General features: G+C 45.6%; 1 protein-coding gene across 1 annotated transcript; it reads left to right on the top strand.

The window, feature by feature from the left end:
* Positions 1-2,371: 2,371 nt before the first annotated feature.
* LOC124024487 (low-density lipoprotein receptor class A domain-containing protein 4-like) lies at positions 2,372-10,524 on the top strand. Its single transcript, XM_046338390.1, has 5 exons — positions 2,372-2,456; positions 2,678-2,736; positions 3,265-3,315; positions 8,715-8,743; positions 9,574-10,524. The coding sequence occupies exons 1-5, from the start codon at positions 2,402-2,404 to the stop codon at positions 10,055-10,057; spliced, it is 678 nt and encodes a 225-aa protein (XP_046194346.1). The 5' UTR covers positions 2,372-2,401; the 3' UTR covers positions 10,058-10,524.
* Positions 10,525-17,819: the final 7,295 nt, after the last annotated feature.

The raw sequence follows: 17,819 nt of genomic DNA, 5'->3' as shown, positions 1-17,819 counted from the left end.
AGTGGTCCTGTCTATAGTGGTCCTGTCTTAGTGGTCCTGTCTATAGTGGTCCTGTCTATAGTGGTCCTGTCTATAGTGGTCCTGTCTATAGTGGTCCTGTCTGTAGTGGTCCTGTCTGTAGTGGTCCTGTCTATAGTGGTCCTGTCTATAGTGGTCCTGTTAGTGGTCCTGTCTATAGTGGTCCTGTCTGTAGTGGTCCTGTCTGTAGTGGTCCTGTCTTTAGTGGTCCTGTCTATAGTGGTCCTGTCTAGTGGTCCTGTCTATAGTGGTCCTGTCTGTAGTGGTCCTGTCTGTAGTGGTCCTGTCTGTAGTGGTCCTGTCTGTAGTGGTCCTGTCTGTAGTGGTCCTGTCTATAGTGGTCTGTCTGTAGTGGTCCTGTCTGTAGTGGTCCTGTCTGTAGTGGTCTGTAGTGGTCATGTCTGTAGTGGTCTGTAGTGGTCCTGTCTGTAGTGGTCTGTCTATAGTGGTTCTGTCTGTAGTGGTCTGTAGTGGTCCTGTCTATAGTGGTCTATAGTGGTCCTGTCTGTAGTGGTCTGTAGTGGTCCTGTCTGTAGTGGTCCTGTCTATAGTGGTCCTGTCTGTAGTGGTCCTGTCTGTAGCGGTCTGTAGTGGTCATGTCTGTAGTGGTCTATAGTGGTCCTGTCTGTAGTGGTCTGTAGTCCTGTCTGTCCTGTCTGTGGTCCTGTCTGTAGTGGTCCTGTCTATAGTGGTCCTGTCTGTAGTGGTCCTGTCTATAGTGGTCTATAGTGGTCCTGTCTGTAGTGGTCCTGTCTGTAGCGGTCTGTAGTGGTCATGTCTATAGTGGTCTATAGTGGTCCTGTCTGTAGTGGTCTGTCTGTAGTGGTCCTGTCTGTGTGGCCTGAAGACTGAAGCTCTCTGAGTCTCTGGTTGCTTCACATGTTGACCTCTGCTTCCACCTGGTGGGGGAATGGAAAAACAACACATCATCCCAAATATGCTTTCTTAATGCCGTCATCCAACCTTTCGGTTACTCGTCCAACGCTCGAACCACTAGACTACCTGCCTCCCCCTCTAACCACTAGACTACCTGCCTCCCCCTCTAACCACTAGACTACCTGCCTCCTCCTCTAACCACTAGACTACCTGCCTCCTCCTCTAACCACTAGACTACCTGCCTCCCCCTCTAACCACTAGACTACCTGCCTCCTCCTCTAACCACTAGACTACCTGCCTCCCCTCCCCCCTCTAACCACTAGACTACCTGCCTCCCCCCCTCTCTAACCACTAGACTACCTGCCTCCCCTGCCTCCCCTCTAACCACTAGACTACCTGCCTCCCCCTCTAACCACTAGACTACCTGCCTCCCCCCTCTAACCACTAGACTACCTGCCTCCCCCTCTAACCACTAGACTACCTGCCTCCCCCTCTAACCACTAGACTACCTGCCTCCCCCTCTAACCACTAGACTACCTGCCTCCCCCTCTAACCACTAGACTACCTGCCTCCCCCTCTAACCACTAGACTACCTGCCTCCCCCTCTAACCACTAGACTACCTGCCTCCCCCTCTAACCACTAGACTACCTGCCTCCCCCCCCTCTAACCACTAGACTACCTGCCTCCCCCTCTAACCACTAGACTACCTGCCTCCCCCTCTAACCACTAGACTACCTGCCTCCCCCTCTAACCACTAGACTACCTGCCTCCCCCTCGGTAGACATTGACAGTGATTAATTGTATTGTAGATCTAACCACTTGTCTTTCTCTCAGTGTCTCTCCTCTCTGTCCTCCAGCTGTCCTGGAGTCTGTTCAGATCCTCCAACCTGTTGTCTTTCTCTCAGTGTCTCTCCTCTCTGTCCTCCAGCTGTCCTGGAGTCTGTTCCCTCCAACCTGTTGTCTTTCTCTGCTCTCTGTCATCCAGCTGTCCTGGAGTCTGTTCAGATCCTCCAACCTGTTGTCTTTCTCTGCTCTCTGTCATCCAGCTGTCCTGGAGTCTGTTCAGATCCTCCAACCTGTTGTCTTTCTCTCCTCTCTGTCATCCAGCTGTCCTGGAGTCTGTTCAGATCCTCCAACCTGTTGTCTTTCTCTCCTCCTCTGTCCTCCAGCTGTCCTGGAGTCTGTTCAGATCCTCCAACCTGTTGTCTTTCTCTCAGTGTCTCTCCTCTCTGTCCTCCAGCTGTCCTGGAGTCTGTTCAGATCCTCCAACCTGTTGTCTTTCTCTCAGTGTCTCTCCTCTCTGTCCTCCAGCTGTCCTGGAGTCTGTTCAGATCCTCCAACCTGTTGTCTTTCTCTCCTCCTCTCTGTCCTCCAGCTCTCCTCTCTGTCCTCCAGCTGTCCTGGAGTCTGTTCCCCTGTTGTCTTTCCTCCAACCTGTTGTCTTTCTCTCCTCTCTGTCATCCAGCTGTCCTGGAGTCTGCTCAGATCCTCATCATCCTGGTCCTGATGACTGTAATGCTGCTGGTGATTGGCTGTCTGTTGAACCACTACAAGCTGTCTGCCTGCTCCTGGAGTTAACCACCAGGCAGAGCCTGGCCCCCTCCTAACCACTTTCTACCTACAGCGGGTCAGTACCTGGAGTCTGTTCAGATCCTGTGTGTGTCTGTGTGTGTGTCTGTGTGTGTGTGTGTGCCTCCTGTGTGTCTGTGTGTGTGTGTGTGTGTCCCCCCTGTGTGTGTGTGTGTGTGTGTGTCTGTGTGTGTGTGTGCCTCCCCCTCTGTCCTGCCTCCTTTACGACCAGACAGAACCAGGCCCGGAGGCAAGCACAACACCTACAGCGGGTCAGTACTGCGTGTGTGAGTGGAGGTTGCTGAGGGGAGGACGGCTCTTAACAGAGGAAATGGAATGGCATCACACCCCTGGAAACCATGGAAACAGTGATGTGCCTGATACCATTCCACCCATTCTGCTCCAGTCATTACAACCAGCCTGTCCTCCCCAATTAAGGTGCCACCAACCTCCTGTGATTTGTGTGTACGTGCCTGTGTGTCTAGACAGCAGACCCAGTTCAACCAGATTGGAGCTGGTTCTTGTTTTAACATATATTGCTGAGTGAAGCAGACCCAGTTCACCAGATTGGAGCTGGTTCTTGTTTTAACATATATTGCTGAGTGAAGCAGACCCAGTTCACCAGATTGGAGCTGGTTCTTGTTTTAACATGTATTGCTGAGTGAAGCAGACCCAGTTCACCAGATTGGAGCTGGTTCTTGTTTTAACATGTATTGCTGAGTGAAGCAGACCAATATGGCCGTTAGGTTATCGGTTTCCTCCACAGGTCAAATGTTCAGACTGTCTCTTTCTGTCATCAGGATGTGTGTCTCTGGCCGCCGGACAGCGGCTCTCGACAAGGCGCCTCCGAGGTAAAAACCCAAGGGTGTGTGTGTGTGTGTGTGTGTGTGTCCTGTGTGTGTGTGTGTGTGTGTGTGTGTGTGTGTGTGTGTGTCTGTCATGTGTGTGTGTGTGTGTGTGTGTGTGTGTGTGTGTGTGTGTGTGTGTGTGTGTGTGTGTGTGTGTGTGTGTGTGCCTGGAGTCTGTTGTGTGTGCGACAGGTCTACTTGGTTCCAACCTGTCTTTCTCTCTCTCTGTCACTGACATCAGTCTGTCTGATGTGATGGGGACCCCACTAGATCCAATCTGTTTAGTAATGGATCCAATCTGTTTAGTAATGGATCCAATCTGTTTAGTAATGGACCCACTAGATCCAATCTGTTTAGTAACGGACCCACTGGATCCAATCTGTTTAGTAATGGATCCAATCTGTTTAGTAACGGACCCACTAGATCCAATCTGTTTAGTAATGGATCCAATCTGTTTAGTAATGGACCCCACTAGATCCAATCTGTTTAGTAACGGACCCCACTAGATCCAATCTGTTTAGTAACGGACCCCACTAGATCCAATCTGTTTAGTAATGGATCCACTAGATCCAGTCTGTTTAGTAATGGACCCCCACTAGATCCAATCTGTTTAGTAATGGATCCAATCTGTTTAGTAACGGACCCCACTAGATCCAGTCTGTTTAGTAATGGATCCAATCTGTTTAGTAATGGACCCCACTAGATCCAGTCTGTTTAGTAATGGACCCCCACTAGATCCAATCTGTTTAGTAATGGACCCCCACTAGATCCAATCTGTTTAGTAATGGACCCCACTGGATCCAATCTGTTTAGTAACGGACCCCACTAGATCCAATCTGTTTAGTAATGGACCCACTGGATCCAATCTGTTTAGTAATGGACCCCACTAGATCCAATCTGTTTAGTAATGGATCCAATCTGTTTAGTAATGGATCCAATCTGTTTAGTAATGGACCCACTAGATCCAATCTGTTTAGTAACGGACCCACTGGATCCAATCTGTTTAGTACTGGACCCCACTAGATCCAATCTGTTTAGTACTGGATCCAATCTGTTTAGTAACGGACCCCACTAGATCCAATCTGTTTAGTAACGGACCCCACTAGATCCAATCTGTTTAGTAACGGACCCCACTAGATCCAATCTGTTTAGTAATGGATCCACTAGATCCAGTCTGTTTAGTAATGGACCCCCACTAGATCCAATCTGTTTAGTAATGGATCCAATCTGTTTAGTAACGGACCCCACTAGATCCAGTCTGTTTAGTAATGGATCCAATCTGTTTAGTAATGGACCCCACTAGATCCAGTCTGTTTAGTAATGGACCCCCACTAGATCCAATCTGTTTAGTAATGGACCCCCACTAGATCCAATCTGTTTAGTAATGGACCCCACTGGATCCAATCTGTTTAGTAACGGACCCCACTAGATCCAATCTGTTTAGTAATGGACCCACTGGATCCAATCTGTTTAGTAATGGACCCCACTAGATCCAATCTGTTTAGTAATGGATCCACTGGATCCAATCTGTTTAGTAATGGACCCCACTGATCCCATCTGTTTAGTAATGGATCCACTAGATCCAGTCTGTTTAGTAATGGACCCCACTAGATCCAATCTGTTTAGTAATGGATCCAATCTGTTTAGTAACGGACCCCACTAGATCCAGTCTGTTTAGTAATGGATCCAATCTGTTTAGTAATGGACCCCACTAGATCCAGTCTGTTTAGTAATGGACCCCACTAGATCCAATCTGTTTAGTAATGGACCCCACTAGATCCAATCTGTTTAGTAATGGACCCCACTGGATCCAATCTGTTTAGTAATGGACCCCACTAGATCCAATCTGTTTAGTAATGGACCCACTGGATCCAATCTGTTTAGTAATGGACCCACTGGATCCAATCTGTTTAGTAATGGATCCACTAGATCCAATCTGTTTAGTAATGGATCCAATCTGTTTAGTAATGGATCCAATCTGTTTAGTAATGGACCCCACTAGATCCAATCTGTTTAGTAATGGATCCAATCTGTTTAGTAATGGACCCCACTAGATCCAATCTGTTTAGTAATGGACCCCACTAGATCCAATCTGTTTAGTAATGGACCCCACTAGATCCAATCTGTTTAGTAACGGACCCCACTAGATCCAATCTGTTTAGTAACTGGATCCAATCTGTTTAGTAATCCAGTCTGTTTAGTAATGGACCCCACTAGATCCAATCTGTTTAGTAATGGATCCAATCTGTTTAGTAATGGACCCCACTAGATCCAGTCTGTTTAGTAATGGATCCAATCTGTTTAGTAATGGACCCACTAGATCCAGTCTGTTTAGTAATGGACCCCACTAGATCCAATCTGTTTAGTAATGGACCCCACTAGATCCAATCTGTTTAGTAATGGACCCCACTGGATCCAATCTGTTTAGTAACGGACCCCACTAGATCCAATCTGTTTAGTAATGGACCCACTGGATCCAATCTGTTTAGTAATGGACCCCACTAGATCCAATCTGTTTAGTAATGGATCCAATCTGTTTAGATAATGGATCCAATCTGTTTAGTAATGGACCCACTAGATCCAATCTGTTTAGTAATGGACCCACTGGATCCAATCTGTTTAGTACTGGACCCCACTAGATCCAATCTGTTTAGTAATGGATCCAATCTGTTTAGTAACGGACCCCACTAGATCCAATCTGTTTAGTAACGGACCCCACTAGATCCAATCTGTTTAGTAATGGACCCCACTAGATCCAATCTGTTTAGTAACGGACCCCACTAGATCCAATCTGTTTAGTAATGGATCCACTAGATCCAGTCTGTTTAGTAATGGACCCCACTAGATCCAATCTGTTTAGTAATGGATCCAATCTGTTTAGTAACGGACCCCACTAGATCCAGTCTGTTTAGTAATGGATCCAATCTGTTTAGTAATGGACCCCACTAGATCCAATCTGTTTAGTAATGGACCCCACTGGATCCAATCTGTTTAGTAATGGACCCACTGGATCCAATCTGTTTAGTAATGGATCCAATCTCTGTTTAGTAATGGATCCAATCTGTTTAGTAATGGATCCAATCTGTTTAGTAATGGATCCAATCTGTTTAGTAATGGACCCACTGGATCCAATCTGTTTAGTAACGGACCCACTGGATCCAATCTGTTTAGTAATGGACCCCACTGGATCCAATCTGTTTAGTAATGGATCCAATCTGTTTAGTAATGGACCCCACTGGATCCAATCTGTTTAGTAATGGACCCACTGGATCCAATCTGTTTAGTACTGGATCCAATCTGTTTAGTAATGGATCCACTGGATCCAATCTGTTTAGTACTGGATCCAATCTGTTTAGTAATGGACCCCACTGGATCCAATCTGTTTAGTAATGGATCCACTGGATCCAATCTGTTTAGTAATGGATCCACTGGATCCAATCTGTTTAGTAATGGACCCCACTGGATCCAATCTGTTTAGTAATGGACCCACTGGATCCAATCTGTTTAGTAATGGACCCCACTGGATCCAATCTGTTTAGTAATGGATCCCCTGGATCCAATCTGTTTAGTAATGGATCCCACTGGATCCAATCTGTTTAGTAATGGATCCCACTGGATCCAATCTGTTTAGTAATGGACCCACTGGATCCAATCTGTTTAGTAATGGACCCCACTGGATCCAATCTGTTTAGTAATGGATCCACTGGATCCAATCTGTTTAGTAATGGACCCCACTGGATCCAATCTGTTTAGTAACGGACCCCACTGGATCCAATCTGTTTAGTAATGGACCCCACTGGATCCAATCTGTTTAGTAATGGATCCACTGGATCCAATCTGTTTAGTAATGGATCCACTGGATCCAATCTGTTTAGTAATGGATCCACTGGATCCAATCTGTTTAGTAATGGATCTAATCTGTTTAGTAATGGACCCCCACTAGATCCAATCTGTTTAGTAATGGATCCAATCTGTTTAGTAATGGACCCCACTGGATCCAATCTGTTTAGTAATGGATCCCAATCCAATCTGTTTAGTAATGGATCCCCACTAGATCCAATCTGTTTAGTAATGGATCCAATCTGTTTAGTAATGGACCCCAATCTGTTTAGTAATGGATCCACTGGATCCAATCTGTTTAGTAATGGACCCCACTGGATCCAATCTGTTTAGTAATGGACCCCACTGGATCCAATCTGTTTAGTAATGGATCCACTGGATCCAATCTGTTTAGTAATGGATCCACTGGATCCAATCTGTTTAGTAATGGATCCACTGGATCCAATCTGTTTAGTAATGGATCTAATCTGTTTAGTAATGGACCCCCACTAGATCCAATCTGTTTAGTAATGGACCCCCACTAGATCCAATCTGTTTAGTAATGGATCCCACTGGATCCAATCTGTTTAGTAATGGATCCCCCTGGATCCAATCTGTTTAGTAATGGATCCAATCTGTTTAGTAATGGATCCAATCTGTTTAGTAATGGACCCCCCTGGATCCAATCTGTTTCGTAATGGATCCAATCTGTTTAGTAATGGACCCCACTAGATCCAATCTGTTTAGTAATGGATCCAATCTGTTTAGTAAAGGACCCCACTAGATCCAATCTGTTTAGTAATGGATCCAATCTGTTTAGTAATGGACCCACTAGATCCAATCTGTTTAGTAATGGATCCAATCTGTTTAGTAATGGATCCAATCTGTTTAGTAATGGATCCAATCTGTTTAGTAATGGATCCAATCTGTTTAGTAATGGATCCAATCTGTTTAGTAATGGATCCAATCTGTTTAGTAATGGATCCAATCTGTTTAGTAATGGATCCAATCTGTTTAGTAATGGACCCACTGGATCCAATCTGTTTAGTAACGGACCCACTGGATCCAATCTGTTTAGTAATGGACCCCACTGGATCCAATCTGTTTAGTAATGGATCCAATCTGTTTAGTAACGGACCCCACTGGATCCAATCTGTTTAGTAATGGACCCACTGGATCCAATCTGTTTAGTACTGGATCCAATCTGTTTAGTAATGGACCCCACTGGATCCAATCTGTTTAGTACTGGATCCAATCTGTTTAGTAATGGACCCACTGGATCCAATCTGTTTAGTAACGGACCCACTGGATCCAATCTGTTTAGTAACGGACCCACTGGATCCAATCTGTTTAGTAATGGACCCCACTGGATCCAATCTGTTTAGTAATGGATCCACTGGATCCAATCTGTTTAGTAACAGACCCCACTGGATCCAATCTGTTTAGTAATGGATCCACTGGATCCAATCGGTTTAGTAATGGATCCACTAGATCCAGTCTGTTTAGTAATGGACCCACTGGATCCAAGCTGTTTAGTAATGGGTCTAGGACTAGGTGGTCTGACTGTCTGTGTCTAGGACTAGGTGGTGTATCTGTCTGTGTCTAGGACTAGGTGGTGTAACTATCTAACCCTCTATCTATCTCTGTGTCTAGGACTAGGTGGTGTAACTATCTAACCCTCTATCTATCTCTGTGTCTAGGTGGTGTAACTATCTAACCCTCTATCTATCTCTGTGTCTAGGTGGTGTAACTATCTAACCCTCTATCTATCTCTGTGTCTAGGACTAGGTGGTGTAACTATCTATAACCCTCTATCTATCTCTGTGTCTAGGTGGTGTAACTATCTAACCCTCTATCTATCTCTGTGTCTAGGTGGTGTATGTGTCTGTGTCTAGGTGGTGTAACTATCTAACCCTCTATCTATCTCTGTGTCTAGGTGGTGTAACTATCTATAACCCTCTATCTATCTCTGTGTCTAGGTGGTGTAACTATCTAACCCTCTATCTATCTCTGTGTCTAGGTGGTGTAACTATCTAACCCTCTATCTATCTCTGTGTCTAGGTGGTGTAACTATCTATAACCCTCTATCTATCTCTGTGTCTAGGTGGTGTAACTATCTAACCCTCTATCTATCTCTGTGTCTAGGTGGTGTAACTATCTAACCCTCTATCTATCTCTGTGTCTAGGTGGTGTAACTATCTAACCCTCTATCTATCTCTGTGACTAGGTGGTGTAACTATCTAACCCTCTATCTATCTCTGTGACTAGGTGGTGTAACTATCTGACCCTCTATCTATCTCTGTGTCTAGGTGGTGTAACTATCTAACCCTCTATCTATCTCTGTGTCTAGGTGGTGTATGTGTCTGTGTCTAGGTGGTGTAACTATCTAACCCTCTATCTATCTCTGTGTCTAGGTGGTGTATGTGCCCCAGGCCAGGAGAGGTTCACAGCCCCCTCCTTTATGTACCGGGATCGTTTCAGTCGCTTCCAGCCCACCTACCCCTACCTGACCCACGACATCCACCTTCCCCCCACCATCTCCCTGTCTGACGGAGAGGAGCCCCCGCCCTACCAGGGCCCCTGCACCTTACAGCTGAGGGACCCAGAGCAGCAGTTGGAGTTAAACAGGGAGTCGGTCAGGGCCCCCCCCAATAGAACCATCTTCCACAGTGAAGTGATAGACATGCACAGTGGAGGGGGGGGAGGGCCGAGACCACCCAGCAGTAACTCTGGTATCAGCGTAGCCAACAGCCACGGACGCATGGAACGCTCGCCTCCGGCATATTGCGAGGTGATTGGTCACTTTTTTCACCACCCGCACAGCAGTAACCCACTCGGGACCTGGACTGGGGGTGGGACCAGCCAGCAGGGCCAATCAGAAAGCACAATACCTGCCAAGGCCAGGAAAGGGGAGGAGCTGAGGTGAGATGGATGAGGGACTAAGCTGTCTTAGACTCCTCCCCCCTGTAAAGAGGTGTGGCCAATCTCTATATGGACCGACACTCCCAGGATGCACAACTAAACACAACATTATCAACCTGCTACTGCTAAACACAACATTACCAACCTGCTACTGCTAAACACAACATTATCAACCTGCTACTGCTAAACACAACATTACCGACCTGCTACAATTAAACACAGCATTATCAACCTGCTACAACTAAACACAACATTATCGACCTGCTACAACTAAACACAGCATTATCGACCTGCTACAACTAAACACAGCATTATCGACCTGCTACAATTAAACACAACATTACCGACCTGCTACAACTAAACACATCATTATCAACCTGCTACAACTAAACACATTATCAACCTGCTACAAATAAACACAACATTATCAACCTACCACAACTAAACACAACATTATCAACCTGCTACAACTAAACACAACATTATCAACCTGCTACAACTAAACACATCATTATCAACCTGCTACAACTAAACACATTATCAACCTGCTACAACTAAACACAACATTATCAACCTACCACAACTAAACACAACATTACCGACCTGCTACAACTAAACACAACATTATCAACCTACCACAACTAAACACAACATTATCAACCTGCTACAACTAAACACAACATTATCAACCTGCTACAACTAAACACAACATTACCGACCTGCTACAACTAAACACAACATTATCAACCTACTACAACTAAACACAACATTATCAACCTGCTACAACTAAACACAACATTATAATCCTGCTACAAATAAACACAACATTAATGACCTGCTTCAACTAAATAACATTATCGACCTGCTACAACTAAACACAGCATTATCAACCTGCTACAATTAAACACAACATTATCAACCTGCTACAAATAAACACAACATTATCAACCTGCTACAACTAAACACAGCATTATTAACCTGCTACAACTAAACACAACATTATCAACCTACTACAACTAAACACAAATTATCAACCTGCTACAACTAAACACAACATTATAACCTTTAGCTACAAATAAAATAAACACAGCATTAATGACCTGCTTCAACTAAATACAACATTATCGACCTGTTACAAATAAACACAACATTATCGACCTGCTACAACTAAACACAACATTATCAACCTGCCACAACTAAACACAGCATTATCAACCTGCTACAACTAAACACAACATTATTAACCTGCTACAACTAAACACAACATTATCAACCTGCTACAACTAAACACAGCATTATCGACCTGCTACAATTAAACACAACATTATCAACCTGCTACAATTAAACACAACATTACCGACTTGCTACAACTAAACACAACATTATCGACCTGCTACAAATAAACACAACATTATCAACCTGCTACAACTAAACACAACATTATCAACCTGCCACAACTAAACACAGCATTATCAACCTGCTACAACTTTTTCATTAATTGTCAACCTGCTACAACTAAACACAACATTATCAACCTGGTTTTATTCAGACCACAGCATTATCGACCCCAAGATGGAACTGGGTGCATTATCGACCAGGGTCTTAAACACAACATTACCGAGCTGCAACTAAACACAGCATTATCAGACCAGGGTCAAATAAACACAACATTATCAACCTGGACTGGGGGTTTTATTCAACACAGGGTCTGAACCAAGCATAAGATGGACTTTCTTTTTTTATTAATTGAAGGGTCTGTACTGACCCCGAGATGGACTGGGGGTTTTATTCAGACCAGGGTCTGTACTGACCCCAAGATGGACTGGGTGGTTTTATTCAGACCAGGGTCTGTACTGACCCCAAGATGGACTGGGTGGTTTTATTCAGACCAGGGTCTGTACTGACCCCAAGATGGACTGGGTGGTTTTATTCAGACCAGGGTCTGTACTGACCCCAAGATGGACTGGGGGTTTTATTCAGACCAGGGTCTGTACAGACCAGGGTCTGTACTGACCCCAAGATGGACTGGGTGGTTTTATTCAGACCAGGGTCTGAACACAACCAAGCTGGAGAAGGAACGACTCAAACATCCAAATCTTAGTGCCAAGGACTGGGTGGAAACAGAGGACCAGGGTCTGTAACTAACATTAAAAATAACTGGGGGTTTTATGAAGACCATTGTTTACTTGTGACCCGTAAAGATGGAAACTGGATGATGTGTTTTGTCCTGTCAGGGTGGATTGATTGATTGATTGATTGATTGATTGATTGATTGATTGATTGAACTCTGGCTCCAACACAAGGTAGGAGCAAATGGTAGGGGGGCCTTTTATTGGAGGACCAACAGCCTAGTATCTGTCAGTCCTACCCACAAGATGGACTGGGTGGTTTTATACAGACCAGGGTCTGTACTGACATCTATGGTTTTATTCAGACCAGGGTCTGTAGAACCCAGCTGGTATCTATCAGTTTATTCAGACCAGGGTCTGTAGCTACCCCAAGATGGACCCAGCCTGGTTTTATCAGACCAGGGTCTAACACAACCAAGCTGGAGACCCAGGAACGACTACCCTGTAAACATCCAAATCTATCAGTCCCACTACCACACAGTAAACAGAGGAGAGGAACTGCTTATCTATCAGTCCCACTAACACAAAAATACACCAGCTACCCTGTGAACCCAGCCTTGTTTCTATCAGTCCCACTAAACACAGTAAACACCCTGTGAACCCAGCCTGTATCTATCAGTCCCACTACACACAGTACACCAGCTATTGATTGATTGAGATTGATTGATCTGATCAGTCCCAAAGGTAAGGTACAGCAAATGGTACCAGGCCTTTCTACCCTGGAGGACCAACAGCCTAGTATCTATCAGTCCTACCACACAGTACACCGACCCTGTAGAACCCAGCCTAGTAGTCCTAACCCAGCCTAGTATCTATCAGTCCTACCACACAGTACACCAGCTACCCTGTAGAACCCAGCCTAGTATCTATCAGTCCTACCACACAGTACACCAGCTACCCTGTAGAACCCAGCCTAGTATCTATCAGTCCTACCACACAGTACACCAGCTACCCTGTAGAACCCAGCCTAGTATCTATCAGTCCCACTACCACACAGTACACCAGCTACCCTGTAGAACCCAGCCTAGTATCTATCAGTCCCACTACCACACAGTACACCAGCTACCCTGTAGAACCCAGCCTAGTATCTATCAGTCCCACTAACACACAGTACACCAGCTACCCTGTAGAACCCAGCCTAGTATCTATCAGTCCCACTACCACACAGTACACCAGCTACCCTGTAGAACCCAGCCTAGTATCTATCAGTCCTACCACACAGTACACCAGCTACCCTGTAGAACCCAGCCTAGTATCTATCAGTCCCACTACCACACAGTACACCACTACCCTGTAGAACCCAGCCTAGTATCTATCAGTCCTACCACACAGTACACCGACTACCCTGTAGAACCCAGCCTAGTATCTATCAGTCCCACTACCACACAGTACACCAGCTACCCTGTAGAACCCAGCCTAGTATCTATCAGTCCTACCACACAGTACACCAGACTACCCTGTAGAACCCAGCCTAGTATCTATCAGTCCCACTACCACACAGTACACCAGCTACCCTGTAGAACCCAGCCTAGTATCTATCAGTCCTACCACACAGTACACCAGCTACCCTGTAGAACCCAGCCTAGTATCTATCAGTCCCACTAACACACAGTACACCAGCTACCCTGTAGAACCCAGCCTAGTATCTATCAGTCCCACTAACACACAGTACACCAGCTACCCTGTAGAACCCAGCCTAGTATCTATCAGTCCTACCACACAGTACGACTACGCTGTAGAACCCAGCCTAGTATCTATCAGTCCTACCACACAGTACACCAGCTACCCTGTAGAACCCAGCCTAGTATCTATCAGTCCTACCACACAGTACACCAGCTACCCTGTAGAACCCAGCCTAGTATCTATCAGTCCCACTACCACACAGTACACCGACTACCCTGTAGAACCCAGCCTAGTATCTATCAGTCCTACCACACAGTACACCAGCTACCCTGTAGAACCCAGCCTAGTATCTATCAGTCCCACTACCACACAGTACACCAGCTACCCTGTAGAACCCAGCCTAGTATCTATCAGTCCCACTACCACACAGTACACCAGCTACCCTGTAGAACCCAGCCTAGTATCTATCAGTCCCACTACCACACAGTACACCAGCTACCCTGTAGAACCCAGCCTAGTATCTATCAGTCCCACTACCACACAGTACACCGCTACCCTGTAGAACCCAGCCTAGTATCTATCAGTCCCACTACCACACAGTACACCAGCTACCCTGTAGAACCCAGCCTAGTATCTATCAGTCCCACTACCACACAGTACACCAGCTACCCTGTAGAACCCAGCCTAGTATCTATCAGTCCCACTACCACACAGTACACCAGCTACCCTGTAGAACCCAGCCTAGTATCTATCAGTCCCACTACCACACAGTACACCAGCTACCCTGTAGAACCCAGCCTAGTATCTATCAGTCCCACTACCACCCAGCCTAGTATCAGTCCCACTACCACACAGTACACCGACTACCCTGTAGAACCCAGCCGAGTAAGACCCTAAAACCTTCTCACTAATCCACAACACTGACCAGGTGCCATTTGACCAGAGCACTATGGGAATAAGGTGCCATTTGACCAGAGCTCTATGGGAATAAGGTGCCATTTGACCAGAGCTCTATGGGAATAAGGTGCCATTTGAACAGAGAGCTCTGCAGGAATAAAGTGCCATTTGACCAGAGCTCTTTGGGAATAAGGTGCCATCAATTTGTAAGTCGCTCTGGATAAGAGCGTCTGCTAAATTACTTAAATGTAAATGTAAATTTGACCAGAGTTCTATGGGAATAAGGTGCCATTTGACCAGAGCTCTATGGGAATAAGGTTCCATTTGACCAGAGCTCTATGGGAATAAGGTGCCATTTCACCAGAGCGCTATGGGAATAAGGTGCCATTTGACCAGAGCTCTTTGGGAATAAGGTGCCATTTGACCAGAGTTCTATGGGAATAAGGTGCCATTTGACCAGAGTTCTATGGGAATAAGGTGCCATTTGACCAGAGCTCTATGGGAATAAGGTGCTATTTGACCAGAGCTCTATGGGAATAAGGTGCCATTTCACCAGAGCGCTATGGGAATAAGGTGCCATTTGACCAGAGCTCTATGGGAATAAGATGCCATTTGATCAGAGCTCTGCGGGAATAAGGTGCCATTTGTCCAGAGCTCTATGGGAATAAGGTGCCATTTTACCAGAGCTCTATGGGAATAAGGTGCCATTTCACCAGAGCTCTATGGGAATAAGGTGCCATTTGACCAGAGCTCTGCGGGAATAAGGTGCCATTTCACCAGAGTTCTATGGGAATAAGGTGCCATTTGATCAGAGCTCTATGGGAATAAGGTGCCATTTGATAAGAGCTCTATGGGAATAAGGTGCCATTTGACCAGAGCTCTATGGGAATAAGGTGCCATTTCACCAGAGCTCTATGGGAATAAGGTGCCATTTGATCAGAGCTCTATGGGAATAAGGTGCCATTTGATAAGAGCTCTATGGGAATAAGGTGCCATTTGACCAGAGCTCTATGGGAATAAGGTGCCATTTCACCAGAGCTCTATGGGAATAAGGTGCCATTTGATCAGAGCTCTATGGGAATAAGGTGCCATTTGGGATGTGTCATTTTCTACTTCAGTAGTACTTTTCTTTTCTCTGACATCATCAGTTTAGCTGCTTGAGACTGGATGATTAGAACAACTAGCTAGCCCACTGGTCTGGACGTCCATTAGAGAGAAGACAGACCTACAGTCAGCCGTGTGCAGTAGATCAGAGACTGGATGATTAGAACAACTAGCTAGCCCACTGGTCTGGATGACTAGAACAACTAGCTAGCCCACTGGTCTGGACGTCCATTAGAGAGAAGACAGACCGACAGTCAGCCGTGTGCAGTAGATCAGAGACTGGATGATTGGAACAACTAGCTAGCCCACTGGTCTGGATGACTAGAACAACTAGCGCCCACTCCATTAGAGAGAAGACAGACCTACAGTCAGCCGTGTGCAGTAGATCAGAGACTGGATGATTAGAACAACTAGCTAGCCCACTGGTCTAGACGTCCATTAGAGAGAAGACAGACCTACAGTCAGCCGTGTGCAGTAGATCAGAGACTGGATGACTAGAACAACTAGATGGTCTGGATGACTGAACAACTAGCTATGGTCTGGACTCCATTAGAGAGAACAGACCCACTGGTCTGGACGTCCATTAGAGAGAAGACAGACCGACAGTCAGCCGTGTGCAGTAGATCAGAGACTGGATGACTAGAACAACTAGCTAGTTTCTCTGTAGCTCAACACATAGCCCTCCAGTTGTTTTAACATGTCTCTCTGTCCATCCATCAGTCTCTTGTATATAGAGGTTTCTCTGCAGCTAAATGTTCTCAGCACTTCATACTGTACATTTGGAAAATATTCAGACCCCGTGACTTTTTCCACATATTGTTACGTTACAGCCTTATTGTAAAATTGATTAAAACCTTTTTCCCCCCTCATCAATCAACACACAATACCCCATAATGACATCACAATACCCCATAATGACATCACAATACTCCATAATGACATCACAATACCCCATAATTACATCACAATACCCCATAAACAAAAACACGTTTTTAGAAAATGTTGCCCAAAAAATGTCATATCACATTTACATCAGTATTCAGACCCTTTACTCAGTACTTTGTTAAAGCACCTTTGGCAGCGATAACAGCCTCCAGTCTTCTTGGGTATGACGCTATAAGCTTGGCACATCTGTATTTGGGGAGTTTCTCCCATTATTCTCTGCAGATCCTCTCAAGCTCTGTCAGGTTGGATGGGGAGCGTCGCTTCACAGCTATTTTCAGGTCTCTCCAGAGATGTTTAGATTGGGTTCAATTCCGGGTTCTGGCTGGGCCACTCAAGGACATTCAGAAACTTGTCCTGAAGCCACTCCTGTGTTGTCTTGGCTGTGTGCTTAGGGTCGTTGTCCTGTTGGAAGGTGGACCTTCACCCCAGTCTGAGGTCCTGAGCGATCTGGAGCAGGTTTTCATCAAGGTACTTTGCTCCGTTCATCTGTGCCTCAATCCTCACTAGTTTCTCAGTCCCTGCCACTGAAAAACATCCCACCAGCATGATGCTGCCACAGTAGGGATGGTGCCAGGTTTCCTCCAGACGTGACGCTTGGCATTCAGGCCAAAGAGGTCAATCTTGGTTTCATCAGACCAGAGAATCTTGTTTCTCATGCTGTGAGAGTCCTTTAGGTGCATTTTGGCAAACTCCAAGTGGGCTGTCATGTGCCTTTTGGCAAACTCCAAGTGGGCTGTCATGTGCCTTTTGGCAAACTCCAAGTGGGCTGTCATGTGCCTTTTACAGAGGAGTTGCTTCCGCCTGCCTTGATTGGTGGAGAGCTGCAGAGATGGTTGTCCTTCTGGAAGGTTCTCCCATCTCCACAGAGGAACTCTGGAGCTCTGTCAGAGTGACCATTGGGTTCGTGGTCCTCATTTACTAGTCTACTCTATAGCAGTCCTCATTTACTAGTCTACTCTATAGCAGTCCTCATTTACTATTCTACTCTACATCAGTCCTCATTTACTATTCTACTCTATAGCAGTCCTCATTTACTAGTCTACTCTATAGCAGTTCTCATTTACTAGT

This window comes from Oncorhynchus gorbuscha, unplaced genomic scaffold, assembly GCF_021184085.1.
Source record: "Oncorhynchus gorbuscha isolate QuinsamMale2020 ecotype Even-year unplaced genomic scaffold, OgorEven_v1.0 Un_scaffold_1877, whole genome shotgun sequence".
NCBI lineage: Eukaryota > Metazoa > Chordata > Actinopteri > Salmoniformes > Salmonidae > Oncorhynchus > Oncorhynchus gorbuscha.
This window is presented reverse-complemented; position numbering and strand designations above follow the sequence as displayed.